We start from the raw sequence: 24108 nt of genomic DNA, 5'->3' as shown, positions 1-24108 counted from the left end.
ATAATCACATGTTATGACGCCCGATGGCAATAGATGTTATGACGCCAGATCTTCTACCATGCAATACTGTTTCTGCGGTATTTCACGTTGTATTGTGAAGCCTGTATGCACAATGCGCGTGCTTGTAAAGCATGAATTGCATTTTCACTGCATTTCCAAGCAGTGGAAGTTTTTTTTTTTTTTCACTATGCTTCCAAGCATACGCATGTCTGTGTGGTAGAACACCTGCCTTCCACGCGAATTCCCGGGATCTGTACCCACTCAGACCAAGAATGTTTTTTATTATTTATTTTATTTGCATCGGTCTCGACTTTTGGTCGCAACCAACGATGCCAACGCCTAAATTTCTGCGGAACGAGCTCTTTTACGCTGTCGCGTTGAACAATGCTTGAGAACAGTCACATCTGGGAAGTTGGTGAAATAAATAAAATGAAATGCGAGACGAAAACAGTGACAAGCGGGCCCGACCACGTGTTTAAAAACCCTGTGATCTTTTAGATTGAAATCACAATGGGGTGTCGAGAAAAGTTACAATTTAGGCCTGGGTTGCGTGTTGGAGTTTATTAAAGGGAATATCGGAGTTTATAGCCGTGCACGTGTGCCCGCCTGTCTACAACTTATACACACTGATGAAGCGAAAATTTCAGGGCAGGTTAGGTCGACTAACCATGTCAGACGCAGTAAAAAAAAAAAATGCTGGCCTATGCTCAACGCGAACGGCACAGGCTTATCTGGCTATTTTTCTCCAGATGCGGAGAGTCATTAATTGTTACACGACCAACAAAATGGTTTATTACACAGTTACATGAAATTCGATAAATGTATACTGGCAAGGTTATGGAGCACACACATTGCCATCATTATCGAACTCGTCTATCTGTACAATCACGGGGAACATCTGTGACGCAAGAAATTTCTCCTAACGTATGTTGTCCAGGATATATGTCGTGTTCATCTGGTTCAATGAGACGGGCGTCGACAATTTGCTGCCGCCTATGGTCACATACGTGCAGGAATTCAAACGGTCCCTTGAACCGACTTCCTCACTACGCGCAGATCTACAAAAGAGAGTCGCAATAAACAGTCAGCATTATTTATTTATTAACATATTTACTATATCGTAGCTATATACTGCAAAGCAAGCATCGATAACAACATGCTTACATCAATGCAACGTTACAGTTGATCCGAACAGACCACCATTGTATACCTGACGCGCCGAACACCTTGCCCTTTGTGAAGAGCATAGATGTGAAGCCCACATTAGCAAGCTGATTACATGCCCAATTGATAACAATGACACTTTGCACGCGCATTTCACATAACAGATATGAGTCGCTGTTTCATAATGCTCATTTGCAGGTCTAACGTGGAGTGACCACGAAACTCGAGGAGTATAACACCGATCGTATGTGTTTTATCGTTTCAGTATAGAACAGCCAACGCCGCGCGACGTCCTTCATTGCGTACGCACTAGCCGGTGGCCAGTTCTTCTTCGGCCGACGTCGCGGTGCGATGCTCGCAGTGCTCGGCTACGATCTCGTCCACGATCTCCTTCACGTCCGGGTGACGCTCCAGCACCTCGTTGAAGGCGGCCCGGGTGAGCGAGAAGAAGTGGCAGTAGCGATCGGCGATCACCGTACGCAGCCGCAGCATTTCGCGCAGGAGGCACACCTCTGCGTCGGTTTGAGTTGGAATAGACAAAAGGAAATGACGAGCTCTGGGCTAGGTGGAGCCTATAGCGTCGTGACGTCGCTTCAAGCGCCTCGGTACGTCGACGGCACCCACCCGTGTTTACAACAATGAAGTAGGTCTAGGGTGTTTCAAGGCATGTGTGCAGTATTGTTAAAAAATCAACAAAAAACACCATTTGCTCGCTGTCTTCGCAGTTGCTTTTCCTGTAGCGGCAAGCATCTCAAAAAGGGTGAAGGCATCATTTGTAACAATGTTAAAAAGTTAAACAATTAACGTTTTACTTATCGAAGTTCAGCACGTCAAACGGGAGAATTGATGGCTTTGATGCAGAAAACCGATTGCCGCTTTGAGATTGCAAAAAAGCGGCCTCTAGTAATGACCACGAATTCTCCTGAATTCTGCGGCGAAACCGAAACCAACCGACCGAAGAGCGCAACAAGCAGACGACTACAGTGACGTCACTGTTCAAAACAGTGGTTACAGGGGTGCAGTTTCTCCCCATTGGACAACGTGTGTGTGCCGTATACGTGCTATAATTGAGAGCGCAGCCCACTCACCTACACAGCGAAGTCGGTTGATAGTTGACATAACAACGCTCCCTCATTGCAGTTGCGTTCTCTCGCGTTTCGGTTTCCCCGCAGGCTTGGGGAGAATTTCGTTGATTCGCAGTTATTACTAGAAGCCGCTTTTCCAAAATCTCAAAGCAACAATTAGTTATTCGCATAAAAAACTTCGATTCCCCCATTTGACTCAATCGTCTAACTCCACATTATTTTAACTTTCCTAATTACCATTATAAATAATATCTTCAACCCTCTTAAGATGCCTGCCACTATAGAAATAGCAACTGTGAAGACAGCGAGCAAATAGCGCCCTTTCCTGATTTTTCAAGACTATCAGACACCTTTCTTGAAACACCCTGTGTGAAGTTTATCATATACATGCAACCTATGTTGCGCTTCAATCCTTTCTTTTGCCCTTCACGGCCGCTAGTGGTTAGGGTGTACGACTGCCGATCAGAAGGTCACGGGATGGAATCCCAGCCACGGCGGCCACGTTTTCTATATGGAGGCGATACTTTTTCAGGCCCGTGGACTTTCATTTATAGATACATGTCAAAGAGGCCCTGCAACACCTTGCGAGCATGAACAGAAAACACGGTCTATCGCTAGTCGACCGGGCACCTGTGAGCACGCGAGCCAGGCATAATAGCACAGCGCGTGCCTTGAAATTTGCAAATAACTCTCAAAACCAGCTAGAAACAATTACCTCGTCCCTCGACAAATGATGCGACGAACCCAAATGACCGTGCCAAAAACCCAAAGTCCCCGGCCATCAGCTGATTTGAGCATTGTGAGCTATAGATAACTATGACAGCCACCGGCAGAATGGCGAGGCTTGCCGGCGCCCTTGCTCGCAATCCCACTGAAGGTAAGCTGCGTGTTCGAAAAAAAAAATGTAATAAGTGGTCGTGATCACGAAGTCTTCACCCTGGTCCATTCCTCCTTTCTTAGCTTACAGCACACTCGGCGGGTCGAGAGAAGTCAGAGATCGCTTATACTACGCTAAAAATTTCTGTAAGTTCGCTCGTACTTGACGGATGCTAAAAAGTTGCAATGGTGTTGCACGACGCCTTGAAAGAACGACAAGTCGTCGAAATTTTCGGAGCCCTCCACTAAGGCATTTGAGATAATGCTATCGCAGATCGTAGACGTTAGACCAAAACAACTATTATAACGTCTTCTTTGTTAATTTTTTCCGCCACCTATGTAACTTTTTTGTGCGATAAAGTTTCAGTTGAAAGTAAGTGCTAGACTGCGTCATACTTGTCTGACTTTGTCCTCACGTGAAGAAGGCACAAGTTTCTTTTCGACTGCGCAGAACCAATTAAACAAAGCTAAACATAACAAGGTGACATTTTATGTGTGTTTTATTGAAGTGCAAAAAAAAATTCACATATAAAAAACTGATACTCTTTGTTATTAACTTGTGCAGGTGGTGCTCAGGTATTTGAATTCCGCATCATGCATGATAGAAGGTACACTGATACTTTTTTTTCCTTCGAATGTAGAACGCTTCGATGATCTCTCTTGCCATCTGTTGATTATGGCGTGACATTATCTTAGCGGTGACGAACAATTGAGTGCAACCGCATTGTTCACAATGGGCGGCGAGCGAAAATGGTTTGGTCTGATAGTGATCGTTTATGCTCCCTAAGACAAATATTGACGCATCTTCCGCTTTGTGCAATGTATGTTTTTTCGCATGATAATAACATTTGATATATGATGACCTTTTTGCAATAAGTATACTTAACAGCGTGTTTCATGCCGACATTTCTTAGAACACTCCCTTTTACTCTAATCTGTGTGTCCATGCTTTTCTGCAATTTTGCGCACATGAATTCCAGCTAATATGGAATGGAAAAAACTACGTCAAAACCGTCACGTTGAGCCACGTTTTTCAAAGCGTGAGCCACATGATCAGTATCGGAATGACCGTGTACTTTTTGGCTCTCGTAGCCCGTTCTTTGTTACCACCTGTGAACGCCTGTGAATGATTTGGCTTCGAACGTTCGCGAATCCATCACAGGCTTGCGCAATGGTGAGTTCCGGAAAACCTGCTTGTTTGAGTCTGGCCACCTGTTCGCTGACGCTAATCTGTAGCCCGTCCTGACAGGATTTCTGCATGGCTGAGCGGACACATTGACACGGCTATGCCCTGTTCGATTATATTTTTTTTAATAATTTGATGCGAAATCTAGTATTATAGCTTTAGGTGAACGAAGATGATTGCGTCAACACACATGTGTAGGCATTGATTGATACGTGGGGTTTAACATCCCAAAACCACGATATGATTATGAGAGACGCCGTAGTGGAGGGCTCCGGAAATTTAGACCACCTTGGGTTCTTTAACGTGCACCCAAATCTGAGCACACGGGCATTTTCGTCTCCATTGGAAATGCAGCCGCCACAGCTGGTATTCGATCGCGCGACCTGCGGGTCAGCAGCCGAGTACCTTGGCTATTAGACCACCGCGGCAGGGTTAGGCATAATATCTAAGCGCAAGTCTAAGAACTGGAGCACCCCTTCTGTCACCAACTCAACCGTGAAATTTATACCGCTGCCATTCTGCCAGAACACTTTCGAGATATTCACGGAGTGTCGATAATAATCTCGGACGTCAAAAGGCACCAAGTAGTCATCGACATAGCGAAAGACATGCTTGACCGACCCATGCAAGCTTTGCACCAAATTCCTGTCTGGCAGTCTCAGTTTTCTGGCAGAAAACTGAGAAATGTTTCACACAAGGCCGGTGCTACCGTATAGAACCAATGCAGATTCCTTTTTTTTTTTTCTGTATGTACAGCCCTTCATTATGTTAAACATAAGTGGACCTTGACGCAGAAAAGTCGCTTCGTCAAAACATCGGCTCGCGCGCCCAACCTCGTAGATTTTTTTAATCTATATAAGTAAGGTCACTTGGCCTGACGATCTCTTTCAAACTAGGCCCAGCGTTTGAAACCTACCACCGAACCGGTCCCCGGGCAAGACCGTGGCCACAGTGATGCCCATCGCGTCGACGACGCGCGCACTGCCCGATTGTAGCAGGTAGAGGCGGTCGCCCATGGTTCCCGCCGCGGCCACCACGTCGTCCGGGGTGAAGAACTCGAGCTTCATACTGGTCACCAGGTCGCGCAGGAACTCCGGCTCGGCCCGCGCGAAGAACGGCACGTTGCGCAGCACCCGTCGGCAGTTGTGCCACATCACGCGCTGCATGCGTGTAGAATATGTGCAACAGAGTGTCGGTGACAAAGAAAGACTGAAAAGACGCTGGTTGTAGGCGGGCTCGTTGGTACACATCTGAGCGTGAAAGTAGTGCGTCGATGCAATACAAAGAAAACATGTAAGCTTAGAACGAATTTATTATCTCTTGACAAGCAATAAAACAGAACACGCATATGACGTCAAATGAAAAAAAAGGCGGTATACCTTCTGCTTCCCCTCGAAAAAGATCCCTGGTTACGGACCTGCCTGTGATTATCCTCTGTTGCCCTATTAAATGCGGAGCATTTCTTAGCGAACTTCGGCGACTATGAGCGTATCTATCTATCTATCTAGCCGCCTACGGCTTTTAGCTCTCCTGACCGTTTCGATAACGGTATGGATACCAAACTTGGCATGGCATAACATGATTGTATGAGGAACATATCTGACTGGTCATCAGATGAAAATCATGACATGCATGTCATGAATGTCATGATTTACATTTCATGGTCCTGCAGCTCTTGCGGTGGTTTTGTTCACATGGCATGGTGCAAAACTGGTATGGTATGACATGATTGCATGGCGAACACAAGCAACAGGCCCTAACATGAAAATCATGACATACGTGTCCTATAACAACATGACTACATGCCACGCTCATGATGCGCTCGCGGCCGTTTCGCTAGCATCACATATACCAAATTTGGTATTATGGTACGTGAATGACAAAAGTATGTGACTGCTGCAAACATGATAATATTAGATGCGTGTCACGTAACACCATGACTACATGCCACGCTCATGATGCACTGGTGGCCGTTTCGCTAGCTTCACTTATACCAAATTTGGTATTACGGGACGTGAATGGACGACATAAATAATAAGTGACACATTCAAGCATGATAATTTTTTTATTTATTTATTTTATTTAATCAGACCACAGTTGTGGTCCTGGCAGGACGAGCACTTGAATAGCACAATAATACAAAAATAGCAAAAGGGACAAAAAATGAAACGGCGGACATTGCATTGTCAATCCAACACACAATTAACAACACTAACAAAAAGTGGGGCTATACAGTATCTAATAAGTATGGCTCAGCAATAGAATTCCATTCAGCCACGGTACGCGGGAAAAATGAAAATTTGTAAGTATCGGTATGCGCTTGATATGGTGTTAGCGATCTATAGGGTTATGGTGCCGCGTGTGTTTTGTGGTCAGGGCGGATATATACAGGGAGGGGTCGATAGCCAATTCATGTTTAGTAAGTGAGCAGAGGAAATCGAGACGAAATTTTTGTCTTCTTAACTGAAGCTTGGGAATGTTATTGGCAATCATTAATTCAGAGGGAGAATCCGTGCGACGAAATTTTGATAAAATGAACCTGACAGCTTTCCTCTGAATCTTTTCCAATTTATCGATGTTATTTTTGGTATACGGGTCCCATACTACAGCAGCATACTCAAGTTTTGGTCTAACGTATGAATGGTAGCAAAGAAGTTTAACACTTGGAGGTGAATTACGAAGTTTGTGACTCAAGAAACACAGTTTTCGAAAAGCCATCACGACATGCGCGTCTTGTAACAATATGACTACATGCCACACTCATGAAGCGCTCGCGGGCCCTTTCGCAAGCTTCACATATGCCAAATTTGGTGTTACGTGACGTCAATGAATGACGAAGGTATGCGACTAGTGCAAACATGATAATCATGAGATGCGTGTAATGTGAGAACCTGACTACATGCTACAGTCAGGGCGCCAATACATTCCCATGTGAGGTGGTGCGCGTGCTCGCTGGCGTTCGTTTCGTCGCGTCACGCCGGCGTTGCGACGACAGGAGCCGGTTTTGCGATATACTCGCAGGCCTGTGCCGCATGGCGTTTCTTTGACGCATGCGCATTTCAGCACGTCCGGCGTCCCTCCGTGGCGAAAAGAGGGAGACGCAGTGTTGTCTGGGTAACGCATCGGCGTGAATTTCACCCCGGTTGCAGTCGGGCTGCGCCGACGGACGCTTCTCGCGCCAGTCGCACCTGGCATCAGACTATAGAGTTCTCGCGTTTTAAGTGCGAAGGCACTTTATAAGCGACCCTGAATCCGCCGTCCGCGGTGCGCCTTTCCTCTCCCCTAGCAACGGCGTGAGGAGCGGAGAGGAGCGTCTGTAGCAATGGCGCAGCGACGTCACACACCACGTGATTGCGCGCGCCCCACCCTCCGCTCCATGGCTGCGCGCGCCGCCACGACTTGCTCGAGATCGGCAAGTCGTCATAGGTATGGATCCATCGCAGGCATCAACCTCGACTGCGATACCTCCAACAACGAGTACAACGCAATCGAATGCGAGCATTGCACGCGTCGTTGAAGATGTCCCGCCGGTTGAAGACAAGGCAGCGCGGCGAAGGGTCCGTGATGCCGAGCGCAAGCGAACGAAGCGGGCCGCGGACATAAACATCATTATAGTGCGAATTTACTCTCGCATAAACGCGTAAACTCACCAAGATTTCCCGAGAGGGTCTAATGGTTCCTGGGAATCGCAATGTGATCACACGGAGGAGTTTACGTAAACTCACTGGAGAATACCAACGAATTTTAACTTTGCTCCCCCTCATAGCATCACCCCGTGCATTTTCACTTAACCATGTTCATCCTCGGGGAAATGCTTGGGAGTTTTCGCTAACGTAGCATCGCTGTGCCCAACACGCGCGCGCGTCAACGCTACACTGGAGTATATTGGGCCCTTCATGATGCGCTCGCGGCCGTTTTGCTAGCAACACTTATACCAAACTTGGTGTTACGTGACGTCAATGGATGACGAAGTATATGACTGGTGCAAAAATGATAATCCTGAAACGCGTGTCATGTAAGAACATGACAACATACCAAGCTCATAGTGTGCTCGTGGCCGTTTCGCTAGCTCCACATATACTCAATTTGGTATCACGTGACGTGAATAGATGACGAAGGTAAACGACACATTCAAACATGATAATGATTGCTGACCCGCAGGGCGCGGGTTCGAATCCCGGCTGCGGCGCCTGCATTTCCGATGGAGGTGGAAATGTTGTAGGCCCGTGTGCTCAGATTTGGGTGCACGTTAAAGAACCCCAGGTGGTCTAAATATCCGGAGCCCTCCACTACGGCGTCTCTCATAATCATATAGTGGTTTTGGGACGTTAAACCCCACATATCAATCAATCAATCAAACATGATAATCATGACACGGAAGTCATGTACGGCATCAATTACCTCCAACTCGTAACGTTGTGCTGATTTTAAAGTGGCATATCAATCTTTCCTATTCGTGCTTCGCATATCATTGATTCCCACTGTACGTGGGATCTACCATTTGTTTTTTTCACGGAAAGTCATCGGTTTTCTTCGGTTGCTCATGGTGAGTGTGCTAAAGACGAAAGTGGGGCCGTGTCGCTTTGCTGTTTCTGTCAAGTCACACATATGTATTTATATATTTATTGTTTGTCAAGTGTTAATAAATCCAGTAGTCAGTCAGCGCTTCGTCAGTGGGCTTCCTTCCGCTCTTTTCGGTGTTCTCATTTTCACGCACAAATAAGTCGACGTGGATTGTTGAAATAGCATCCCAGAAACCTCGCAGTGTTCTAATTGTGCACAGAAAACGCCTGTAGTTCAAAAGAAAACGACGTTTTGAAGGTTCGCACATTATTGAGGCAATTCAAACCGTCCCTCCTTGGGAACAGACTTCTGACGCAGCCATGTCGGCCCTTCACTGCCCCACAACGGGCGCAGAGGACCGAGGGGCTTTAGAGGAGCAGCATACTTCTGCAGCCCGTAAGGAAGCTCCACCCAGCATTGTTAAAATGAGGCTAAAGTGGAGGGGGAAGAAAAGGAAACGAGAGGTCCCTTTTTCGATAAATGAGTACCTCACACCAGCGAGCGCAAAGCCGGAGTAAGCAAACAATAAAAAAAACGTCATAGTGCGAAAGCGCTCTCTCTCACTTTGCTGTTCGAGTATCCCTTCGATTAACAGATAGCGCTTCTCTCATCGGGTAAGCTTCGTGCGTCGATTCCACAATGAAGAGCGCAGATATTACCAGCAAAACGCAGTTCGTTAACGCTTTTTCATTCGCGGGCAATCGGGTCAAGCCGCTCACAACGAAGCGCCGCTGTGTGCATTCGACCCCCTATTCATGCACACTACAGCAGCGAGGTCGCCGCCACCTGGGAATCTAACCTTAGCTTCTACATTGTAGGCGGCGCTCTATCTGTGCACTAAGTTCCCCTTCAGGAGGAGGAGAGGGGGTGGCGGAGGTTCTATCAAGTCAACGTGTTTTGTAGACTGCTGCACTGCGTGCGGTCGATGATGCGCTACCCTCCCCCCCCCCCCCCCCGGACCACCCTTTGCGTGGTGTGTGCCTTGCAGCGCTCAGAAGGCAGACGGAACCACCCAGCTCAAGTAAGAGCCCTGCCGCTGGGGCAGAAGTGCCCCACTACCATCGAGACGCTCCACAGGACTCCTGCCTACTGACTGCTGCTGTTGCTGTGGCAGTCGCCCTTTCGTCCCTGTGTTGCGACCTTCTGACTGCTCCTATCCCTATACATAATACTTTCCTAGTCTTTATTTCCCCTTCCCGCATCCCCTTACAAGACGCTGCACCATGCGCCCTTAAGGGCTGCGGAAATAAGCGTCGTTTTTTTTCATTTTCCACCTAATGCCGACCGACCCCCCCCCCCCCCCCCCTCTTGCACAAGCCTATACACTCGACCACCGCAGTGTTGAAAGTGTGGATACTCATCTTGATAAGAGGATCATAAAACATAACAGTGCAAAAAAAAAAACGACGGACTAACATACAAAGACAAACCAGCGATGTACATTAGTCCGTCATTTTTTGCGCTATTACTTTTTATGCTCATGAATAACCAACTATAGTGTAGGTTAACGCCATCAATGTGGTGGTTTCTCCTTCCCGCTCTCATCCATCTTTCGCGCCTCCACTTCCCTTCCACGTCAGCGCTGCGCTACGTCACCTCCAGCAGAAATGGCCGTCTTTCCCAACTTGAGACCGTCATATTCGACGCACCTCCCGTAGGGGATCCGACAGCGACTTGATGATCTGGTTTTCGTCGAAGACGAGCCCCTTGAAACGGTTCTCGGCGTAGTCTCGTATACGGCGCCGCAGATTTATCGGCAGCATCTTGTACTGCATATAGTCATCCAGGTCGCGTATCTTGAAAAAGAAAACAGGAAAAAACAAGTCACTAATACAGAACAAGTCAGTTAAGCAGGGGTGAATATTAGTGTAATTCGGTCTTTGTATCCAATCACAGGCCCGGAAACGCATCCAAGTTTCAGGGTACAATGTACAGAAACATTTTCAGAAGATTCCGCAGATCGCACGCACCATGGCTGCAGCGAACAGATTGCTTGTGTCATAAAGGCGTGCAGAACGTTACCCTCTTACAGCATTACACAACAAACAGCAATGTCAACTGACGTGAAATAATAACGCACGTATGCAAAAGTTGACGCAATCTGCGAGTCAAGTTATCTTGTGAGTACTCGAAATTCAATTGCATTAACGTTCATTACTAAAAAAAATACCGGGGCAAGGTTGCAGAAGTTTAGTTTATTAGTGTTTTAATGAATGGAGAAAAAGTGATGGTGTCATATATGAGAAAACTTAAATCATATCTGCGAAGATGCTATTGCTGCCATGAGATTTCATAAAAGCAGCCACAGGTAATTCTGGCAGTGCAATAAAACTAAGTTTCCTAGCCCTCTTAATATGTCTGCGGCCTGCCACAGCAGAGCAATTAATTGTAAAGGCAGCGAGCAAATCTTCTATTCCGTTATTCGTAAAGATTTTCACACATTTCTTGAAAGTTGTAACGCCCTGTAGCGGTGGTTGGCAACCTTTTCAGGCGGAGGGCCACTAAGCTGGCACAGTGGCGACCATATGGCAAAGTAGTGTGGAGGGGGGGGGGGGAGGGACGTCAGCCAATTTACTGTACAAATAATAAATATAAATCATGGCTATTTTGAGCACGCATGTTACAAGGTTGCAGCTATAGTTTACAAGTGAATATACAGCCTGAGGTAAATAATGCCAAGTGGGTATTCACATAAGAGGTGGCAAGGAGAAGGTGGGTATCTGGCGTCGTACAGTGGGTTACATATAGCCCTGTGGGCCGCCGGTTGCTAACGCCTGCCCTACGGAATATAAAGAGCAACGCGAGTAAGTTTATAGCCGCACCCTTTGCCTGTTCCTGAGGTAGGTGAAGTTCATGGACATGATCATGTCGATGCAGGCGCCGACCAGCAGCGCTTGCAGGGCGTGACCCGTGGCCATGCAGCCGCAGCGGAGCCACGAGTCGGTCATGCTGTCCGCCTCGGTGGCGCCCATGCCGACGCCCAGCATCATGGACGTCGAGCCGTACACCGACCACGAGTACTGCACGGGCCACGACGCATTCTGCGAACGAGTCGGGAAGGCACGGCGTTCATATCACATACGGCACAAAAATTATTGCATGTAAGGAAAGACTTCGATACGGTTCAATGCGCTCGTTCGTGCTCTGCAAGCAGGGGGAACAGCTACCTAAAACAAATAAAGAAAAGGGAACGCCAACTTCTCATACGTCCGGGCATTTTCAGATCTGGGACTGCTCCGCAGGGGGATTTAGCTGGGCTAGCTGGTACTGACTGAATGCTTCTATCGTATTAGCAAACACAGAACTGCAAAGAACTAATTATGAAAATCACTAGACCAACCACTGATAGATGTCGATTAAAACTAGTTGAAATCCGGCGGTTCTTTTGTGACATTCTGTCCAGCCTCCGTGCGTGTTCGCTAGTATATTATGGAAGGTGTTCCACAACTTCGGGCTGAAAGGTGATTTATTTCAAAATGACAATTTCAAGGGGCCTCGAAGCACTTTTTCAAGGGTTTATCGAGTGGCTTACTTTGCGAATCGACTGCCGCAAATTTCTTTGGAATCCGTCAAGCTGTAGAGCGGTGGTTTGTCACACGATTCAAGTCCTTTCTCACTCCGTACCAGCGAGCGCGCTGAAAGCTACGAAGGTGGGCAAGAGGAGGGAGAGAGAGTCACAATGGGGCAAGGAGATACTAATAATATTTTTAGAGGTTTAACATCCCGAAACTACGATTTTGTTATGAGGGACGTCGAACCCCACGTGGCCGAATTTCGACCACGCCGGGTTCATTACCGTTCACCTAAATCTAAGGACACGGGCCTCAAGCACATCCACCTCTGTCGAAAATGTGGTCACCGCTGCCGGTATTCGATCCCGCGACCTGTAAGTGATTATATATATATATATATGCCCCGCCGCGGGGGTCTAGTGGCTAAGGTACTCGGCTGCTGACCCGCAGGGCGCGGTTTCGAATCCCGGCTGCGGCGGCTGCATTTCCGATGGAGGCGGAAATGTTGTAGGCCCATGTGCTCAGATTTGGGTGCACGTTAAAGAACCCAAGGTGGTCTAAATTTCCGGAGCCCTCCACTACGGCGTCTCTCATAATCATATAGTGGTTTTGGGACATTAAACCCCACATATCAATCAATATATATATATATATATATATATATATATATATATATATATATATATATATATATATATATATAGTGAGAGAGAGAGAGAGAGAGAGAGAGAGAGGACGCTATACGAACTGACGCGTCGAATCGCGTACGTGTGCCTTATACTTTCAATTAAGATCGCGAGCGCACGAGATAACAGATGCTCAAATCGATTAATGGCTACGGACTTTGGGCATCCTTATAGGCGACTTAATCGCTCAAGTGACTTCTCGCACGAATCGCTTAGTTGATTCACTTGCATTTACAAAAAACAGTAAGCGCTCATCTACCCACCTAACACGAAGGGGAGCTTTATTTAGGCATGAGCACTTAAGCGCGAATCTTGGCAACGCATCAATAGGAAACCAACAAAAATATGTGCGCTATTTAGCGTGACCTGCATGGTGCCGAATTCACAAAACGCCAAACAACCTCCGATGTTCCAAATTAACAGGAGCCCTCCACTACGAAGCCTCTGATAGCCCGACTCGATTTGGAACGTTAAACCCCATGAATCAAGCAGCCTATCGTCGCTTTGATGACCTAGTCGCCTAACTATACCCTGATGACACCCGACTAATTTAAATAGACAGCCATCATTGGTTAACTGTCCACATGAAGTAGGTAGTAATTTTAAATCATTGCGCTCCTTCCTATGGTGTTTGTTAATTGGCCTATTTAAGTTAACAGCCTGTAGTAACTGAAGTTCTGTGTTTCGATTTTTGATCAGAATCGCACACACGCGAGATAAATTGCTTCTTTTCGTCTCGCGCATGATGAATCATTTACCTATTTATTTTCATTTTGCACTTAAAGGAAGAGATAGTGCTCAAAGCTGCGGATACACACTGGTGAGAGTACTGTCCTCTAATGCCGTTGACCACCGAGCACTGCCGAACATTCTGAAAATGCAGCAGTTGAAAACAAATCGATACTTGGAAGGAGATGTGCTTTCAAGCGAGAAGAAAACCCCGTATGCATACATGCGCATATACAAGCATATTCGTAAGTCCGCACAAATACGAAGATGACCCCACTCTGTCGGAAAGCAGGGCGTTGAGGGCTGATGTAAAAAATGCACGTGCTCTTATTTTCCTGCGATCACCATTGAAAAGTACTACTTCAGCAATATGTGTCTAGGGGCATATTACTGGTCCCAAGGCGCTTTTGAAATAACGCGAAAATGTGGCCCAAAGCGTCTTTAGGATTATGTCGTTTGTGTGGATGTTCTTGCCCCGAAAATACACAGCATATTCATGGAGTGAATAATCACGAGGCATGACGTCCGTCATCCTCTGGATGGGATGACATACGGACAGAGGCACGGACGCACGAACGGACGGGCTGACGGACGCATGGACGGACGCACGAACGGACGGAAGCATGGAGGGACAGAAGCACGAATGCGCGGTTGCACGGACGAATGGACACACGGACGAAAGCACAGATGGACGGACGCATAAATGAAAGGAAGTACGGACAGACAAACAGACGGCCGGGCGCACGGACGGACGCACAGAAGCATAGACGGACGCATGGACGGACGGATAGAACGGATGGAAGCACGGGAGGACGGACGCACAGAAACATAGATGAACGTACAGACGGACGGACAGAGAGACAAACTAAAGCAAACGGACACACGGATGGAAGCACGGACGGACGGACGCATGAATGAAACGAAGCACGAGCGGACAGACAGACGGCCGGACGCACGCATGGACGCACAGAAGCATAGGCGGACGCACGGACAGACGGACAGACGAATGGAAACACGAAGAGACGGACGCACGGATGGTTGGACACACGGATGGACGGATGGATGCTTCGCCCCACTCATCATCATTCATTCTGAGGATATGCTGTGATAACCACTAACGCCATGTAGTTATACTATTTCCAAGGACATATACACACAACGCCATCTATTGAGCAAGTCATAAACTAGAGGTGTCTACATACTACATACGGAGGAGGAAACGACCCATGGCCTAAGGAGCTTCAACCCTAAAACATCACATTTCAAATTATCGCAGGGAAGACGAGCACTCACCGCCAAACTGAGACGCGCCACCCAGGATTTGGTGGGAAACCCTTCCAGGCGGTCTACGTAGAACTGCAGGCAACCGTGCCAGTGGATGAGGAGGAACAGCATGCCCAAGTTGAACAGCAGACGCACGTACGCTCCTTTGGAATACACGAACTGCGCCAACAGTTGGAGAAAAAATGTGATGCGTCTTGAGCACCACATGATTCAAGTAATCGTGAACAACGCCCCCATTTTACAGAAAAGAAAAAAAAATACGACAGAGAGATGTGAAGCCATTGGCCCCGCCCTCAGCGAGGACAGGTAAGCTGCGCTCTTACGCAGCCCCGAACTTAAGGATCAAACCCTGGCCGTCCAGAGTGCCCCTGAACGGGCCGCCAAGCTCGGCTTGACGGTCCCTACGTGGGATTAGCCGGGTGGCGCGGGGTCTCCCCTGCGTCTTTTCAGGACAAAAATAAACTTTTAATCAATCAATCAATAAGATCCCACCTACCATAGGAATCAATATTATGCGAAGCATGCAACAAGTGTTGCCACAGTATTGCTTACGCAACCTAATAAATAAGTTAAGCAGGTTAAGTATCCTGGCAGTTCTTGGCGAACTCTAGTTTTGACGTCATTCCTGACACAAAGTTGGACGCCATGAAGAAAATGAAATAGAGAAATTTAAATCAAGCCAGGTTCCTGCTATGACCCAATCAGCAAGGCAATTGGTGCGAATAAAATGAGTGAGTAAGTGAGTGAGTGAGTGAATGAGTGAGTGAGCGAGTGAGATTCAGCGAGCCCCGATGCTTACAAAGTTTTCCTCGACGCCGGCTATGTTCCTGATCACGGTGGTGAGCCGACCAATTTTCGGCAGTGCCAGCAGTTTGTTGACGCGCAGGATGCTGGGGTATGCCGACGTGGTGGAGGGGTCAGCGGCCCCGTCACCCGTGTGCAGCGCAACCATGGCAGTGTAGTCCAGCGGCAGGCAGCAGAACGAGTCCACGTAAAAACAGCCGCGCCGGTATTGTGCCGCCACGTAGTCCGGATCCATGTTGATGCGGCCGTGTTCTTCTTTCATGGCAATGCCTGTAACATAAAAAAAAACTTTAAAACGTGCTGGAGTTTAACGTCCCAAAATCACGATATGATCATGAGAGACGTCGTATAGTGGAGGGCTGCGGAAACGTCGACCACCTAGGGCTCTTTAAGGCGCACATAAATCCAAGTACACGGGCCTCGATCATTTACGCCTCCACCGAAAATGGGCCCGCCACGGCCGGGACTCCATACCGTCACCTGTGGGTCAACATCCAAAAGCCATAGCCACCAGAACACCGCGACGGATGCATAGCAATGCCTGAAGGGAGATGCACTCACACAAGCAGATATTTCTCCGTCATTACTAGCTACGTCTACAGTTGTCAAAGAAGCGTCTGAGTGTGTATGCGGCAATATCGCTGCGTAGCATTATGCGTACCAATATCATCGAAAATGAACCGTTGAGATTGTCTTGACCATATATCGAACATGCAGTGTAGTACCTATTCTACTGAGCCAAAATGTACTGCAGTGTAGTGCCTATTCGTGTGCAGTGTAGTGCCTACTCCACTGAACGTGCAGTGTAGTGCCTATTCTACTGAAGTACGAAAGCTGAGTAAAGTTAGCGAAATTATGCCTCGTTAATCAACCCGTCGTTAAGTGTATTACAGTTTTGACGCCGGTTTGCGATCTGCTGGCGCCAGTTTCAGTTACAGTATACAGTAACGAAGGGATGCACATGGTGGCTCCTGCAGCCTGTGCACGCTAGCGACATGTTGAGCCGCCCTTATAGTGTACTATTTTGTGTACTATCAATTATCCTCCTTTTATATGATGCACAGGTGTTCGTTTCTTTGATCACCCCCCCCCCCCCCCCCTCGTGCTAGAAAGATGTTATAGGATAAGGCGAACGCTTAATGGGACAGTGGCGCAACATCGCAGACGAGAAAAACATGGGGTTGAAGTTAAGGCGATGGTGCCATGCTTGCGTGTGAAATGTAGTGTTAGTTTCTATGTTGTGTTGGCGTCATACGATTTCACGATTACATTTGGTGACATGCAGCGCGGTGGGACTCAGAAGTATGAAACGCCCAAAGGATGACTTGGGGCGCGACTCTCGTGAAGAGATTTTGGCAAGTTACGATAATAAGGGGACAGTTATTACAGAACAGATCTGTCGCCACTCGGCAAATTCATCCCTACGTTCCACTATCACCGCTAGGTCTGTCGCCAAAGCGACACGTGCGCAGGGCGTCTCTGAGAGACGCACGGCGCCTGCAGAAGACGCTGTATACTTCATTCGATGGAGAAGCCAGACGTTGGTAAGAAAGAGCATGCCGTCTCCAAGAGATGCAGTGCGCTGTCTGAAGAAGCTGGGAATCGCTTTGATGGAGAAGCCAGACAATGATGAGAAAGAGTGCAAGTTTTCCGTCGAGAACTTCGACTCGGGCAACTGTGCCAGGAACATTTGCGCTCAACGTCGAAGGAAACGAAAAGCAACGAAACGCAAGTACGAGTAAATACGAGAATAAGTAAGGAGTGCACACTGAAAATCTGGACATTTGCTGCAGTTACGATGCAGCTAGAAAAACTTCGTAAGGACGGAAGTTCGACAAAACGCCTGTCCCACTCACAAGCCTTAAAGAGGGGCATGGACCGAAACGGAAACCTGCAAGATAACTGCAAAGGGAGGAGATTTGTAGGCGGGTTCAACAAGTCCTTTCTCATCGGAAAGCTTTCAAAGAGTCATGCACCCAGCACCACCGATCTGCGAAGACAAGACAAGCGCGGACATACGACGGCTCTTCGTCCTATGCAGCCTCTACAGTTAGACCTGAGCAGCACTATAATGGTCAACGACAGAAATCATCGACGGCCTCAGAAGACAACCCGATGTAGTTGCAGGTTCCGATCGGTACCACGTGGACGGCGCGTCGCTCCTGTAGTCTCCGTTTTTCTTCGTTTTAGGATACCTCGTCATCGAAATAAATTGTTTATGTTCACCGACGAGACAGCAGCTTTTGCAGCGGTTGGAACATTCATGCCTGCGATACAACACAATGAAGACCTGAGTTCCCTTCCAAGACCCCTGGTGAATAGCGCAACGTCATACTTCGGGAGGCCTCTTTGTCGACACCTATGACAGACTCGACGCCATATGAGCGATTGCTGCGACAGAAATCAATTCTGAAGTGCTAAGAAAAAGACGCTGTCAAAAACCCATTGTTGTTGATCGGCGCGACACCTTAATGAAGCTGATGACAGCCAAGACAGCCGCATGTATAGGTGGCCGGCACACCGGAAACACTAGAAATGTCGAATATTGTTTCGTCTTCTGCATGAGTGTGCTGACACTGGATACGGCATGAACAAGTTGAAAGAGAACACCGCCAGAGAAGCAAGCAACCATATTCCCGTCTCGACCTTCATTTCTGCTACGACACCTCTCCACCACCACCCCTCCTCACCGGTGGAAAGACATGTGCTATGAACGGCGATGCTGGGGCAATGGCTGCCGAATTAAAGAGGTGTTTTCATTGTATATCCATTGTGTGTTTTAAGCAACCGTTAAGGTATAATTAACCCACTGCAAGAAGACAACAGATGGAGTGCTTACACCTTGATGTTAGCAAGGGGTAATAGGTAGCAATAGTTCACAACATAATAGCTCTGTTAAGTAGGCAAGTTGCTAAAAAAATGTGTGTGGCTCTCTGGCCTGAAATGGTGAGGCCCACACAACTGAGCTTGTTGGTTGATCTTTACGGCAAGATCAGTGCGAAAAGATGACAATACGAGAAAAAGAACGGCACAGGACACTGGCGCAGATGTGCCACAGGATCAGCGCCCGTTCTGTGTCGTTCTTTTTATTGTGTCACTGTCTCTTTGCGCTAGTTTTGCCACGAGGATCAGGCATGGCACGCACGACGATGTTGTCGATTTGGACTTATATAAAACATCACGGCAGCGCCGACGGCGACGGCACAGTCGCGCCAAAAGGACGCATTTAAATGTGATCACGATACACGTGAAGAAGCAGAATATCGTGGTCAATAGCGCGGTCTTTTGCAGCGTCGGAAATAAATACACGTGTGCCAAAAACACAGCTCCGCTCTACCGACCTGGCCGTGCTGCACGAAACCCCCCAATGAATTGTCGAGCGTGAAGGTCGGGCGGTTGATCAGTGGGGCCGCGTTATATAGCCCACGTTCATAGTGATCGTAATACCTGTCCTGAAGTTGAAGATGACGTCCACGAAGAAGAGCATGTCGGAGGCGATGTTGAAGATGCGCCATTCGAATCGCTCCTGCTGCGCCCTCTCAAAGTAGGCGATGTTCAGAGGCACGAGGATGACGCTGGCAAAGCTCATCACTACCATGCACAAGTCCCACGCGTTCCTGTAGCAGGACAACAATTCAAGACACGTAGATCACTAAAGTGCAGATTCATTCGTTTTTAAGGTTGCGATAGAAGAACCATGCTTTACACCGCAAAATGCTCCCGTTCACTTCGTCTATCGTTCTCGAAGACCAAATCGCAAACCATGTTTTTAACTTGTCCCAGAAAAAGGAGAGCCTCTTTTCACGTTGTTGGGTTACAGAAGGGCGCACATTTGTAGAATACCAGGAAAACCTCTCATAATACTGGGTATAACTTGGAATATGTATTTGATATACTTGGCAAAACGAGAAAAATATGGAAATTCTGCGGATTTCTCGCCAATACTTTTCTTCCCTGCCACTACTGGTGTTCGACGTCGGTGGACAAAATCGGAGGCTGCACAGAGTCGGTGTTTGTACACATCGAAAAGGTCCTATAGCAAGCTCGTATTTATGAAGGTTGATGCATCGCCTCAAGAGTTTTGACTATCAGCCCGGCGAGATTCACTGTTTACCGGACACACGGCCGGACGTTGAAAATTCAAAAATAAAATAATGGTTGCAGAACGCCATGTATATGCTACGATAAGGTGCCCACCTGAAGGTGGTCTTCGGGTGTATCATCCATGGGACGCTACGCTCCTGTCGAATGGGCATGCCGTCCAGGATGCGTTGTTCTTCGTCGTCTAAAGGGTACAGAAGACCTTGCCGTATTTTCGGCGGAAGTAGGAACCCCTTAAGCTGCCGCTTGAACATCGTCACCAGTCTTCGCTCTACAGCTGCGTCCTGTAATGAAACGAATGAGTTTAATCTTTATTGCATGAGAAAGAACAGTTTCCGGCCGCAGCTTAATGCAAGAAAATAAAATTATTCTCTTGCACGAAAAACGACGTGGTTCACTTACATTGCTAACGCCCTTAAACCTAGTGATAATTAACTTTTCGATAGGCGACCTTGCTTTTTATCTAACGCTGTGGCAGTGCATTTAGAAAGGGCTAGGGCACTTAAAAACGTATTAACGTCGATGTTTATATGGACATCTTCATGCTTTGTAAGATTCCTTTTCAGTGAAAAAAGAAGGTGCCGCTTGCAGTAATGGCGCGAGGCTGTAATTATTAGACAAGCTGTTGTACGACCTCGCTTCAAACTTTTGCTACTGATGCGAAGCTCTTGCTCGAGATCCAAAATTTTGCTACTAATGCTAAGCTCATACTAGGCATGCTAAGTTTTTTCTACTGCTGCGAAGCTCTTGCTAGGGATGTCAAGCTTTTGCTAGTAGTACCAAGCGCGGTTAGGCTTCGGTCCATTACGCACGTGTCACGTTAGAGAGTTTTAGTTCCGAGGACCCCCAGACTCCCGCGTACGCTGTTACGCCTGGGAGTCCACACCGAATGTCAATGCCTTTGCAAAGGCAATCTGTGTCAAGGCCAGCGATCGAGCCCACCTGACGCGATTAACTCAACGACGTCATCAAGTGGCGGCGCTGGTCTGTCACGCAACGCACAGCGAGAGCTCCCTCACATTACGAGCCTGATGAAGCAATCGGCGCCTTCCAGTCTGACGAGTCTTACGCAATGCGTGGCAACATCCCTCATCCTTGGGTGCAACCACGCACAATGGCGGGTCCCCGTAGGAGGATTCTGACATCACGGCCAGCGGCGCTTCTGGTTGGACGTTGGTGACTCAAAGATCCACCCGGTGTCTATAAAAAAAGCCAAGCGGCGCGTCGCCAGCAGTCAGCCTATGTGTCAGAGAAGCCTCTCAATGCTTCGAGCCCCTTCGCTGTCGGCGCCGCAGCTGTCCTTGTAAGCAGCGAGTTTCGTGGCGCCCATCGTAACTTCGTCGGCGGTGCGTCTTCGTAACAGTGGATGGCAGCTGCAGGATCGGCCGGCGTCAGCGACATCGATGTCGTGAGTGCCTGATGTTTTCCCTTGATATCACCAGACTACTCTAGCACATGTTTTAGTAGTTAAGAGAAGGGCTGTGTGAAGCATTAGAGTGAGCTTTCATCGTTTCAAGCCAAGTCCAAGCGCTTTGAAACCAAAGGTAATGCGGACGGTGTAAACACGGCAGTGTTAAATATTGCTTGCGTGTCTTGCTAGTAGACTTATAGAGGGTACGGAAAGTAGATTCTTAACAGGGCAAACAGGAAGAAGCTAGTGTGAACGATGGAGAACCTTAAAGTGAAGAAACTCATCGAAATTTGCGAGGAACTTGGCCTTACTTTGGTTTGGGCCGTGCGAAACGAAAGCAAGCGATCCTTGAGATCATGAAGGATGAAGTAGTATCGGCTGAGGAAGTCGATGAGGCCTGCGCGGATATCAATGCACGCCGCGAGGAGGCTGAAAGGTGAGAAGTAGAAGTTCGCGAACGTGAAGAAGCTGAAAGGCGCGAACGTCGCGAGCGTGAGGAGGCCGAGAGACAGGAGCGCCTCGAGTTGAAACGAATAGAATTGGAAATCCTACAATGTTCGCAGGCGCCTAGTGTAGCTTCTGCGACAGTTCAGGTCAGCGGTTATAGAATTCGGGACCAACTGCCACCGTTCGTAGTAGGCGAGGACATGGCGAAGTGTCTCATCAAGTTTGAACACGTCTGTGAGCGAAATGCTTTGGAGTGGTCTCTTCGGGCGCAGAACCTGTTAGCTCTTCTTCCCGGCGAAGTGTCCGATGCGATAACTTGCTTGTCGAAGGAAGCGTTTGAGAGCTATGACGAGGTTAAGGAAGTGCTCTTGAGACGTTATAAGTAGCCACCTGAGGCTTTCCGGCAAAGGTTCCGGAATGCTAAAAAGGGGAATGAGTCACACATTGACTTCGCGTTTCGTCTTAAAGCCGATTTATTTGAATGGCTCAAGGGCGAAGGTGTTTATGACGATCGCGATAAGTTGTAGAATGCATTCCATTGGAGCAATTCTGCCGCTGCGGCGAGGAGGATGTCAAGTTTTGGCTGCAGGACAAACTTGGTGAAGTACAGCTAAACAAAGCAGCAGAGTTAGCTGAGAAGTATTATACTCGCCGAAAGTTGCAAAGCAAGGCAGTGCGCGTTGAAAAGGATGAAAGAGGACTTTTCAAAAAAACCTGATCAACGGAAGCCCGCTCCGCACCGTAATTTCAGGAAGGACCCATCTCTCACGAAGGATACGGTAGGGGAAGGGCAAATGGAAGCAGAAAAATCGAGTGAGGTTCCTAAACAACGCACTGATACCACACGTGCGTTTGAATCACGGAAGCCGCTAATCTGCTACAACTGCAAGTAAGAAGGGCACATCGCGATGAACTGTAAGCAAAAGCTTGCTTTCGCAACAATCCGAGAATCGGAAAAGAACACGTGGTTGTTAGAGCCGTATCTCCAAGAAATTAGTGTGAATGGGAAAACGTGTCGAGCACTTCGAGACTCGGCGCGCAACCATGAACGTTGTACATCCTTCGTTGGCGTCTCCGGATGACTTTACAGGAGAATGCGTGTGGATCAGGCAAGTCGCTGAGGAGCAGAGTGCTTGTTTACCAATCGCCACGGTAGTCATTAAAGGCCCGTTCGGTAAGCTTGGCACCGAAGCGGCTGTGTCTGCCGCGCTTCCCGATCGTTTTCCTTATCTATTTTCTAATAACTCAGAGCAGCTTCTCAAAGAGCAGGGTAAATAGTTCTTCTCCAACTTAGCATACATGGCCCTCACACGATCACAGGCGCGAAAGCTTTCGCAGGACCTTGATTTTGTTCCGTGTGGTGAAACACCACCTGCAAATGCTGCTCGTCTGTGAGACCTTGGCGTCGAGTCGACGGAACCTCAGACAGGAAATTCTCCGTGTGAGTCATTTTAACAGTCACTCAAACGACCCATCGCCGAAGCGACTGTCGCAGTCTCCGTAGGCGGGGGAGACGACATGGCGCCATTGAGTCAGAGCGAGAGGGGTGCAACGCTCTCGCCTGTAGTGGAAAGTTGGAATGAGCTGTCGAGGGTTGATCGAGAAACACTCATTCGATAGCAGCGTGAGGACCTCTTGATTAAAGCGCTAATGGAAAGCGTAAACTTGGGGGAAAAAAAGATTGTTTCTTTTTTTTTTTAGAAAGCAGCGCTCCTGTATCAGAGCTACACATATGCGCAAGGTCGCAAGTATGAGCAGCTCTTGGTGCCACAAAAGTATCGTCGCAAACTATTAGAACTGGCGCATAAAAACGTGTGGGCAGGGCGTCTCGGTATAAAAAAAGACCAGGGCTAGAGTTTCCCTTAAATTTTAATGGCCGAAATGCTGGAAGCATATCGAAGACTTTGTACGCTCATGCGACACTTGTCAGAGAACGGGGAAATCCACGAACAAGTGGAAGGCACCCATGAAGCTTGTGCAAATTATCACAGAATCTTTTCGGCGCCTAGTATTTGATATTTTTGGCCCATTGCCAGAGTCAAGGCAAGGTTGTCGGTACATCCTGACGGTCCTCTGTGTAGCCACAAAATTTCTGGAAGCATTACCACTTTAAGGAGCTCCATTCCCCTCATGTAGTCGATGCACTGCTATCTATATTTGCACGCGTCGGATTTCCTTCTGAAATCCAATGTGACAATGGTAGTGTCTTCACTGCCTTACCTCTACCTTTTTGGATAAATGCGGAATAAAAGTAGTGCAC

At 47.9% G+C, this 24108-nt stretch overlaps 1 protein-coding gene across 1 annotated transcript; it reads right to left on the bottom strand.

Annotated features, from left to right (window-relative positions):
- Positions 1-15042: 15042 nt before the first annotated feature.
- LOC142785155 (potassium/sodium hyperpolarization-activated cyclic nucleotide-gated channel 3-like) lies at positions 15043-20244 on the bottom strand. The gene is made up of 5 exons (XM_075883604.1): positions 20087-20244; positions 19337-19506; positions 15885-16159; positions 15095-15244; positions 15043-15048 (listed from the first exon to the last, which is right to left on the bottom strand). The coding sequence occupies exons 1-5, from the start codon at positions 20242-20244 to the stop codon at positions 15043-15045; spliced, it is 759 nt and encodes a 252-aa protein (XP_075739719.1).
- Positions 20245-24108: the final 3864 nt, after the last annotated feature.

This window comes from Rhipicephalus microplus, unplaced genomic scaffold (genome assembly GCF_043290135.1).
Source record: "Rhipicephalus microplus isolate Deutch F79 unplaced genomic scaffold, USDA_Rmic scaffold_18, whole genome shotgun sequence".
In the NCBI taxonomy this organism is placed as follows: domain Eukaryota; kingdom Metazoa; phylum Arthropoda; class Arachnida; order Ixodida; family Ixodidae; genus Rhipicephalus; species Rhipicephalus microplus.
This window is presented reverse-complemented; position numbering and strand designations above follow the sequence as displayed.

What these genes read in the sequence shown, in the direction of transcription:
- LOC142785155 (XM_075883604.1), bottom strand. Translation starts at nt 20,244, where the DNA reads ATGTTCAAGCGGCAGCTTAAGGGGTTCCTACTTCCGCCGAAAATACGG. An exon ending in CACCCGAAGACCACCTTCAG is followed by an intron (nt 19,507 to 20,086) that starts GTGGGCACCTTA and finishes GTCCTGCTACAG; the next exon opens with GAACGCGTGGGACTTGTGCA. An exon ending in CCGGCGTCGAGGAAAACTTT is followed by an intron (nt 15,245 to 15,884) that starts GTAAGCATCGGG and finishes CTGTTGGCGCAG; the next exon opens with TTCGTGTATTCCAAAGGAGC.